This window comes from Danio aesculapii, chromosome 25, assembly GCF_903798145.1.
Source record: "Danio aesculapii chromosome 25, fDanAes4.1, whole genome shotgun sequence".
In the NCBI taxonomy this organism is placed as follows: Eukaryota; Metazoa; Chordata; class Actinopteri; order Cypriniformes; family Danionidae; genus Danio; species Danio aesculapii.
This window is the reverse complement of record NC_079459.1, coordinates 19,805,544-19,817,267: the sequence shown is the minus strand read 5'-3', so window position 1 is coordinate 19,817,267 and position 11,724 is coordinate 19,805,544. Positions and strand designations below refer to the sequence as shown.

The window sequence follows — 11,724 nt, the reverse complement described above, 5'->3', positions numbered from 1 at the left end:
AGGCAGAATAAAGGACAGAAATCGAAAGGAAGAGGTGCTTCTCAACCATTTTAGAATAGGACATAATGGACCGAATCAGGCACTACATATAATATAGGCGAGCATCCAACAGGTTTATGTGAAAACTGTAATCAATAACATGTATTATTGGAATGTAGAAAATATGAGGAAGAAAGGAGAGATGTTTCAACTAATTGAGAATAAAAATGTAAATATTAAGAATCTCTTAGAAGGAAGAACCCAGAATATGGTTAAATGTCTTACAAATTCTCTCAAAAATACAGGTCTGATGCATATAATATAATTTCTCTTTATTTAATTTACATTCATGTCTCCTCCTGGTTATTTCATCTACTGTTCCACACTCCAATCTGGTAGGTGGCGATAATACAACTTTAAAGTTGGTTGTCAACCGCCAATAAAATCAAAAGTAGTGGACAACTCCATCGAGTGTTCAAGGGCTAACATGCTAATATAATAGCCAGTGTTTGTTTGAGGTAGCTTAGCCAGTTTCTATCACAACATGAAATGTGCTTTATTTAGTTGTTACCTTTTTTCCTCAAAAAGGCAAAAAGGTTTCATCATCAAATATGGGTCACTCAAATTTCCAGTGCTGACCAACAGGATGCTGCAACCGAAAGTAATAAACCTTTTTTTTTTTTTTTTTTTCAAATTTTGCAGGTAAAAATAACATATGAAGGGTCCATCATGGAGCATTCACCCAGGGCTAATAGCTGTTATGGTAGCTGATGTACCCAATATAAATCACTATGTGTTGTCTGTGTGAAAGTGAGCTTTATTTAGCTATTTGTCATGTGTCGTCTGTTTCCAGATTTAGCTATAATGATCAGTACGAGAAGGAAGATACCCAGAGTCCAAATCACTCCCAATGGAAGGACCAGTGTGAGAAGATCTAAGAGGGGAGAAATGCAAATAGTTTAAATATTACAATGGTATATGAATGAAAAGGTCCATAAACCTACTTATCATGGGTCTGTCTGGTAAAATTCCATTGATCGGTCCATAAGACAGGAGTGCTTGGGCCTGTTCATCCACAACAACTTCTCTTTTGAATATAGTTTTACATACCTGAAAATACAGCAGGTCAGGTTATAACAACATAGTTTAAGGAAGCCAGTTTCTCCCACCAGCCAACCCCCCCCCCCCCCCCCATTTAATATACTGTACTTATGAATTAATAACGAACAATATGAGAACAGCATTTATTATAATGTTAGTTTAACATTTATCAAATTAATTTATTTTTATTAAATAATGTTAACAGGTGAATACTGTAATAAATGTAGTGGTTGCAAGAATATGCATTAGGAGTTTATTTTCTCCCCTTAGAAATGAGAGTTTATCTCAGAATTTTGACTACATTTCTTGCAAGTTTGAGATTCTCTAACAGTTGAATTTGAGAGTTGTGAGAAGAGAAGAAAAAAATGTGCACACTTTTCAAAACTATCCAAAACTAACAGGTTTAAAATGGCTTACAGGAATACAAGACTTTTGATCCTCAGGTGTGCAGAGATGGACAGTGCAGTGCAGGTAGAAACTGTGGGGCTCTTGCAGAAACCGAAACATATCAAATGAGTAACGGACAGTCGAGCCCTCACCGTTGGTTCCTGCAGGATGTGGCGTACCATTACCAAATGAAGCTGTTATATCGCTGATACACCTTAAAAGACCAAACAAATCATACAGCATCAGATCATACTTACACTATGGTTTGCTTATCCTCAACATTTTTTTTTAATTATCATGGGAAATCCAGTCAGTTAACATAAATTTAGGGAACTTTGCATGAAATGATAGATTGCCTCAATGTTGCTTTTGCATCATAAAGGGATAGTTCACCCTAAAATGAAAATTCTGCCATCATTTACTGACCCTAAACTTGTTTCAAACTGGTCTTTTTTCACAAAACTTTCTTTTATTGAACAGAGGAAAAAATAATGAAGGGAAAAAGCAGCATATTCCTACGGACGTTCATTATGAATGTCAATGGCTGCTTTTTTCCAACATTCTTGTTCAGTGTACAACAGAAAAAATAAATTCATAAAAGTTAACCCAAGTGCGAGTAAATGGTAAGGAAATTTGCATTCTTGGGTGAACTATTCCTTTAAACTAATGAATTTGGCATATTTTCCAAATATAAACCTACTTGGTTTAGGAATTTTGTTTAAAAATGCAGATTTTGCATTGGATTCAAGTTTGTTTAACACTAATACAGCTCACAGCAGCTTAATAGTCTCTAGTAGTCTTAAACACCTTGATTGAGACCTATGATTTCATTAGAGTTCCATGCAGTTTGGTTGCTGCTGATAGCTAATCTCAGTGGATAGTGCCCCTACAAATAGCACCAATGTGCTTCAGGTGTCCCAAGTTTGAGTCCCAGCTTTTGGACCTTTATTGTTCCCTTCCCCCCTCTCTCTCTCTCTCTCTCTCTCTCTAACTTTGCTTCCTGACAACGCAAGCACCTGTCCCGTCAATAAAGACAGTATGCCAAAAAAAGGTAAAAACTTGCACTTTAGAGTTTTGTGTGAGGGCCAAAAAAAAAAATCTTTAAAGCATAGGTTTCAAACTGGATTCCTTAAGGGCCGCAGCTCTGCAAAGTTTTGCTCCAACCCGAGCCAAACACAACTGATCCAACTAATCAAGGTGTTCAAGACTACTTGAGACCAGGGCTGTTTTGTTCAATTCCAAGAACGCAGAGAATGGACTTGCGTTCTTGTGTAGACCGGTCTTGCCAGAACAGAGAACGAGTCCTGTGAGAAATGAGATGCTGCGTTCTTCCCTAGTTCTTCCTGATGGTCACATGACCTTCTTGTGCGTTAAACCGAAAATGATTAAAACATTACAGCATTCATACAGCGATTTATTGTTTTTGCCCTTTTTCCAATACACACTATGCATAAAGACTTTACAAATATAATATGCACAATATAGATAAATCAGATTTTAACACGAATTTCAGCAAATAAACACCCTTAATGTGTTTATGCCTTTATTAGGATTTTCATAATAATGTTTACTTTCACAGACTCATTTTGGGAAACTCCTGAGATAATTAAGTGATATCTCTGAACTTTAATAATAAACCCATATAAACTGCTGCGCTTCCCACCTCCAGTCATAATGACTTCTGGGACTTAAGTGAGTTTTGCACTCAAGTCTGCATCGGTGCGTCCTCGATATCAAGAACACATCCGGGAACTTTCACGCGTCCTCCGTTCTTGCGGTCGTGAGTTTTGGAACTGAACTTTGGCAGTTAATGATGATGTTACTTGAGAACACAAGATCGCTGAAGAACGTATATTGAGAAACAGCCCAGGGCTTAATTTGTGCTGGAACAAGCTGGATCCGTACCTCTGAAATCTGGTCCGGCACCTTGTTTATCGACTCCCCTCCTCACACGCCCTTTACTTTTTTCTGTGACTCCAAAACCCTCTTCACTTTGATCCGCGACAACCAACCCTCGCCCCCCCAACACTTCAGTGCGAGATGTGCTTCATACATCCACTACAATATTGACAACAGAGCTTTTCTGACTGCAAAAGTTTACCAAAACTCAGAATGTTAGATCAAGCCACATCTGCTCTACCACCGTCACACTCAACACTTGTGTACCACAGGGCTGCGTGCTGAGCCCCTTCCTCTACTCCCTTTTTACCATCGACTGTAGGCCTGTGAACAGATCCAACACCATCATCAAATTTGCAGATGACACCACAGTGATTTGTCTAATCAGCAATAATGATGAGACTGCCTACAGGGAGGAGATACAGCATCTGGCCACCTGGTGCACCAACAATAATCTGCTCCTCAACACCAACAAGACCAAGGAGCTCATTGTGGACTTCAGGAAGGAACGAACAGGCTCACATGATCCCATCCACATTAATGGGATGGCCGTTGAGCCTGTCTCATCCTTCAAGTTCCTGGGGACCCACATCTCAAAGGACCTTTCCTGGACCACCAACACCTCCAGCCTGGTCAAGAAGGCTCACCAGTGCCTATTCTTCTTGAGGCAACTTAAGAAGAACCAGCTTTCATCAGCTGTCTTGGTGAACTTCTACCGCTGCACAATAGAAAGCATCCTGACCAACTGCGTCACAGTCTGGTATGAAAGCTCCTCTGTTGCTGAGCGAAAGGCACTGCAGCGGGTGGTGAAAACTGCCCAATGCATCACAGGGACTACACTGCCAGCCATTGAGGACATCCAGAAGAAACACTGTCTGCGCCGAGCACGCAGTATTCTTAAGGACACCTCTCACCCTGCTCACAGACTGTTTTCTCTCCTGCCTTCCGGCAGGCGCTTCAGGCTCCCCCGGAAAAAAATCAGCAGACTGAGGAACAGCTTTTTCCCCTGAGCTGTCTCCCTTTTGAACTCTGCCCCCCACTGACTCTTTTGCCCCCCCAATACACCCCCCACACTCCTCTAACTTATACTCCTCACAATCACTGCACTATTTAACATTTGCACATTTAAAGTTTGCACATATTCATTGCACTACATTGCACTGATTCACTTATCTGAACTGCACATACCCACTGCACATGAACATGATTATTAATAGCATCCTGTACACGTATTCATTTATTGTAAATCTGTTCATAGCTAATACAACTTGTGTATATAATGTTCATAGTACATCCATCTGTAAATATTACCATAGTTTTTCTATAACTGCACTTTATAACTTATACCTGTATCCTGCACTTGCTGCTATTGCACTGCTGGTTAGACCGAAACTGCATTTCATTGCCTTGTACTTGTACATGTGTAATGACAATAAAGTTGAATCCAATCTTGAATCCAAAACATTGCTAATCTGACCAGACCTCTGTTGATAAAGAATAATAAGCAATTGTTCTCTGCAACTAAGACTTAAGACTTCAACCTTTAGTCACTAATTTGCCTACAAATAGTTACGAATTGCCAAAAATTCCATGGTGTTTTGTATAAGATAGGCCTACATATGTGCTAAAATATTTCCCCATGTAAATTTCTCATCTGATTTCATCTAGCCAAACTCTGATCAAAAATGATCTGTTTACTTAAATGTTGCTTATTTGATCAAACTTTAAAGGGTCAATTTACCCCAAAAATTTAATTCAGTCATATTGCAAATTCATTAATTTACCCATTCTCCACTCGTTCAAAACCTGTTTGAGTTTTTCTTCTGTTGAACACAAAAGATGATGTGTTGAAACGAATGTTGGAAAGCCGCAGCCACTGACTTTAGTAATTCCAATTCCAACAAAGTTACTGAAAGAATTGCTACCTGTTATAGGAGAACCTCTTCTTAACATTATCAACTCTTCTTTATCTTTAGGCCATGTTCCAAATCCCTACAAGTTAGCTGTTATTAAACCTATTATTAAGAAACCACAACTGGAACCCAGCAACTTAGCTAATTATAGGCCTATTTCAAACCTTCCATTTATATCTAAAATACTAGAAAAAGTTGTTTCTGCTCAATTATGCTCCTTTCTGCAGACCAACAATGTTTTTGAAGTGTTTCAGTCAGGTTTCAGAGCTCATCACAGTACAGAAACTGCATTAGTGAAAATAACCAACGATTTACTCTTAGCTGCTGACCAAGGGTGCATCTCGCTATTAGTTCTACTCGATCTTAGTGCGGCATTTGACACCATTGACCATGGTATCCTTATTAATCGCTTAAAGTCTACAGGTGTCTAGGGACATGCCCTACAATGGTTTAAGTCATACTTATCTGACCGTTACCAGTTTGTAAATATAAATGGACAGCCTTCACAAATCAGCCCAGTAAAATACGGGGTGCCTCAAGGATCAGTTTTAGGCCCTTTACTGTTTACAATATACATGCTACCCCTGGGAGACATTATTAGAAGACATGGGATCAGCTTTCACTGCTATGCAGATGATACTCAATTATATATCTCAACTAAACCTGACGAGACGTCTAATCTGTCCAATCTAACTGAGTGTATTCAAGATGTTAAAGACTGGATGACCAACAATTATCTTCTCTTAAACTCAGACAAAACAGAATTATTACTTATTGGGCCTAAATCCTGTACACAGCAGATCTCACAACTCGACCTACAATTAGAGGGATACAAAGTTAGCGTTAGTTCTACTATAAAAGATCTGGGTGTCATATTAGACAACAATTTAACTTTTAAAAATCATATTTCCCATGTCACAAAACTGCTTTCTTTCATCTGAGAAATATAGCTAAGTTACGAAGTATGCTATCCATCTCAGATGCAGAAAAGCTAGTCCATGCTTTTATGACTTCTAGGCTGGACTACTGTAATGCTCTGTTTACTGGCTGCCCAGCATCCTCTATTAACAAACTTCAATTAGTACAAAATGCAGCTGCCAGAGTTCTAACCAGGTCTAGAAAATTTGATCACATCACCCCAATTTTATCCTCCTTACACTGGCTGCCTGTTAAGTTTCGTATTGAATTTAAAATATTGCTTCTTACATATAAAGCTTTAAATAATCTAGCTCCTGCTTATCTAACCAATCTTCTGTCTCGCTACAATCCAACTCGCTCTTTAAGATCTCAAAACTCAGGGCTTCTGGTAGTACCTAGAATAGCAAAGTCGAGTAAAGGAGGTCGAGCCTTCTCATTTATAGCTCCTAAACTCTGGAATAGCCTTCCTGATAAAGTCCGAGGCTCAGACACACTCTCCCAATTCAAAACTAGATTAAAGACCTATCTGTTCAGTAAAGCATACACTTAGTGCACCACTTAGGGGGCTTCCACACAGGTTATGCATCTTGCTGATACACACTGTGAACATCAGCTACGCTAATTATTTTCTTTATTCTCCATTTCCACCTGGGGATACTCTTCCCGAGGCTCTCAGACTATGCAGAGTCACTGATTCGATCCAAGACCAACGACGAGATTATCCCAAGGTTTCCATATCCTGGACCTGGCCGAATCCTGAACAACTACTGCGATGGTCATGGAAGAGTGGAGAACATGAGACTGTTTCCTATGACGCTCCAGAGACAGACGAGTCTTCGCTGAGGCCAGCTTCCAGCCTCCGCCACTGAGACTGCAGCTCTGCACAAGACGTTTGGCCAGCGGAGAAATTAAAATGGTCGTGCCCAACTGAGCCTGGTTTCTCTCAAGGTTTTTTTTCTTCACTTCCGCCTTTAGTGAAGTTTTTTTTCCCTCTCCGCTGTCGCCATTGGCTTGCATGGTTCAGGATCTGTAGAGCTGCGCATCGTTGGATTTGCTCTTCAGTATTTGGACTCTCAGTAGTGATTATTAAACCACACTGAACTGAGCTAAACTGAACTGAACTTAAACACTACAAACTTAACTACACTGTTCCTATTTACTGTGACCTTTTATGTGAAGCTGCTTTGACACAATCTACATTGTATAAGCGCTATACAAATAAAGGTGAATTGAATTGAATTGAATAGTTATTTTTTGGTTCCTACTATGGATGTCAACGGCTGCTAGATTTTTATGAAACATCCCTTTAAGTGCTCCTACATGCATAACACTGTTGATGATGGACGGTGAACTATCTTTGCACCAATTCCTGCACACAAGACCTTTTGCTATGAGTGTTGAATATCGATGTTAATAAGAGACAACTGGATTGTATATTTACAGATACACACAGTACGACGTTAATACTGACTCACCCGTTCTCCAATAGTGTGTGCCTTAAGCCTGTCTTATCATTAGCCTGAGGAGTCGTAGTTGCCCAACAATCATTGACTTTCAGATGGAAGAAATCTTCCGGCTCCATCACTTGAATCTGAACATAGATTTGATCCCCGATCTTAATAGTAGGAGCACTAGTGAAAGCCTCATTGTATGTCTGATCTTTAAACAAGCTCATTTCCACTCTGGCGTCCACTTCATCCACCTTGAACAAACTTTCACTGCAAAAGCAAATCAAATGGATTGAACATGTATCCTTCATCAAGCTTAACTGAACATGAGTGTTTTACCTGGAGAAGGAGAAGATGGGAAACGACAGGCTGAGTTTGCGAATGTACGGATAGACGCATTTGTACACAATCTGCAGAGCCGGATTTCTCACAATGTTTCCATACACAGGTGGGTCAGCCATCAGAGTTAAGGAGTATGTAACATGAGTTATGTTCTTCTGTTAAAAGTAGATGGATTATTTGATGTGATAAGGTCATTGATAATTAATTGTTTAAATGAGTAGAAACTAGCACATTACCTCCAGAGGTTTGCCTCCACAGGCCGTGTACTGGTCCATTGGTGTGTGCACGGTGAAATAGGTTGATCCAGAGATCTCTTTTCTGTGGGCACGGCAGCTGGGGTTAGGCAAATGAACAGCTTCTACTCCAACATTGTAGTATTTGAAGTACTCTTCGTCCACTAGGATGGAAATGAAGTCTTTGCCACACGTCACGTTCATTGCTGTGACTTGGAAATAAATATTTGATTCATATTTAAATTGGAGTTTAATAAAAACAACATGACTTGTCATGAACACCCAGTGCTTGAGATTTTCACACTAGCACTTTTGGTGTCCACCTGGGTTTGTTTGACGTCAGAGCTTCAAATAGAACAGGTAATAAAACCAAGTGTGAAAGCACACTTAATTAACCATGGTCCAGATTTGCTAAATGTGCAGTGGTGTGAAGTGGCCATTTAGAATGTTTCTTAATCACTCTATGTAACTTAGGAAAAACATTACAACTTGGCTTAAATCTTCAAGTGTAAAATTGTTGTTTTAGTATCACTACCTAATATAATATGCCAGAACACACTAGTATCTCATATGAACATTATTTAAAAAAACGTTTAGCATTTAAAAAGTGTTTTTTCTTAAACTTATTATTTTGAATGCAGACCCAGTTTACCTATGCAGATTAAATTTTTTTTAAAGAATAATAAAAACATGGAAGGTGAATTTAGGTAATCTGGGACACTTTTTGCCGTTTTGACTTTGACTTTTTGCAGCTCTCTATTTCTATGTCTAACTAATTAAAACAACATATTAGAGATTTCTGAAATCCCCAAGATGTTTTCTAACCACCTAAGAAAGCAATGTAGATTTTATTCTGAGAATAGCCATGCCACACCTACTAGTATTTCTATGTAAAATAATAATAATAATTTAGTCTTAAATTGATAATCAGGGACAGGTCACTTCGTAATCTGGGACATACATATTATTTGGGCTGAAAAAGTATATATTTGGCATATTTATGCATGCTGAACACATGCAAATTTTACCAATTTTAAAAAAATGAGTATGTGTTTGAGAGAGAGAGAGAGAGAGAGAGAGCCATTAAATTTATAAAGTCTCTAAATGCATATTTCTCCCATTCGAAGACTGTCCCAGATTATCAATCATATTTAACAAAGTGGGACAACAAAAACTTTTAGAATAAAAAATAAAATCTAAAAAACATTTTCAACACTTCAATACTTATTTTGTTACTTGAATAGACCACAAACATAATTTCACTCACATGAAATGTAAATTTATAATGAAAGTCCTGTTGACAGAATTTTGTTAGAACAAAAGTAAACACATTGAAGCTTAGGTTTCCCAGATTACCCAAATTCACCCTAGAACATTTTATGTGTAGTAAAACCACAGTTAATTGACTTTAACACCAGGCTGGGGAACCATTTTAAACAAATTCAGACCTAGTTTATGCAGCAATGTTTACTCTACACTGGTCGCACAGACCTCCAAAGTAAATAACTGAACATTTACAAATTACCTCTGTATTTTAGTGGGCCAACTACATTTGACACAGTCAGATGATATATTTTCGCTATTGTCCTTACCAGAAATACTCCAGACCACATAAAGCACTGCATGAAGCAGAAACACCTGTAGGAGACATTCAAATCTTACAAGTAAATACTGACACTGTCTTTAATAAGTCATAAAATGAACAGATTTCGCACCTTTGATATATAAGGCGCCATTTGCGGTGCGGAGTCTTTTGTTTAGGTTAAGTTTTAAATGTGTTTTTAGACAATTTTAAGTAGCCTAATAGTAATATCTAGTCTACGTGTCAAATGGTTCACAGCGAAGTAAAAATCGATTAAATACGTCAGAAAGAAACCCCCGAATTAACTAAATAAGTGACACCTGCTGACCGACAAGTGAGCGCGTTGAACAACCAATGAGACTTTGTTTGGATCTGTAAACAAAGTAACTGACAAACAAATTAAAGCGTTAGTTTGGCTAATATTAAAGACTACAATATGGCAACTACCAAAATAAATAGATAATTAATAATGCATACAGAATATATGGATATATACAAAATATAAACATGAAAAAATATTAGTATTAGGTGCAGCACGTGGCGCAGTGGGTAGCCTAACAGCAAGAAGGTGACTGGTTCGAGCCCCGGCTGGGCCCTAACTGGTTGCCCCGTGTTTGGGTTTCCTCCGTCCAAAAACATGCGGTAGGCAACAGGTGAATTGAATAAGCTTAATTGGCCGTAGTGTATGTGAGTGTGTGCAAGAGTGTGTGTTTCCCAGTGATGGGTTGCGACTGAAAGGGCATCCACTGCTAAAAACATGTGCTGGATAAATTGGCGGTTCATTCCAGATTAATAAACGGACTTAGCCGAAAAGAAAATGAAAATGAAGGAATGAACAAATGGCGACGGGTCAGTTGGCGTTTCTGTGTGGAGTTTGCATGTTCTCCCTGCATTCGCGTGGGTTTCCCCCGGGTGCTCCGGTTACCCCCTTCCCCCACAGCCCAAAGACACGTGGTATAGGTGAATTGGGTAGGCTAAATTGTCCATAGTGTATGAGTGTGTATGGATCCCAGAGAAGGGCATCCGCTGTGGCGATCCCGTATTAATAAAGGGATTAAGCCGAAAACAAAATGAATGAATGAATGAACAAATATAAACTAGTTGAAAAATAAAGCTACAAAGAAATGAAAATATAAAAAAGTAAAATTAATAAAAAAATGACAAAAGCACAAAACAACATACAATAAAACATTATTTAAAATATAAAAAATAAGGATACTAAAATTGAAATTACAAATTAAAAGCATTTTTTAATTACTAAATATATATATATATATTAATTAATATAAATAATAAAGCAACACATAAAATTTCATTTATTTGGATATGTTCGAAAGCACAAAAATAAATCTAAAACTAAATCTGAAATTACAATTTGTTTACAATTACAATTAATTATTTGTTGTTAAAAATTAGCCAAAAAAAAAATAGGCCTAAATACTAAAACACCACACAAAATTATATTTATTTGGATAATGTTTACAAGTAAATAAAATATTTTATTCATATAATACTAAATAAAAAGATTTGAACAATGCACTTTCTCAATAAATAAAATTAGTCACCAGGGTCCCCCCACGGTGCGTGCCCTGCGGGCCCGTCCGCTACGCCACTGTGTGTATGGATGTTTCCCAGAGATGGGTTGCGGCTGAAAGGGCATCCGCTGCGTAAAACATGTGCTGGATAAGTTGGCGGTTCATTCTGCTGTGGCGACCCCGGATAAAGGGTCTAAGCCGAAAAGAAAATGAATGAATGAATGAATGCTATAAATACTGGCTTGCAATTTAAAACTTTAAATTTAATATTATAAAATCTGCATAAAAGAATAAGGTTTATTATAAGTAGATGTTAAAATTTGTATTAAAAACTCCCAAAATAATTACTTTTGTAGTTACAGAAAAAAATATGTGAAGTAATATTTG

At 38.0% G+C, this 11,724-nt stretch overlaps 1 protein-coding gene across 1 annotated transcript; it reads right to left on the bottom strand.

The window, feature by feature from the left end:
* Positions 1-789: 789 nt before the first annotated feature.
* On the bottom strand, positions 790-8,424 carry zpd (zona pellucida glycoprotein d). The gene is made up of 6 exons (XM_056452018.1): positions 8,224-8,424; positions 7,985-8,142; positions 7,673-7,915; positions 1,498-1,681; positions 984-1,089; positions 790-913 (listed from the first exon to the last, which is right to left on the bottom strand). Exons 1-6 carry the CDS (start codon positions 8,422-8,424, stop codon positions 801-803), a joined length of 1,005 nt encoding a protein of 334 aa, XP_056307993.1. The 3' UTR covers positions 790-800.
* Positions 8,425-11,724: the final 3,300 nt, after the last annotated feature.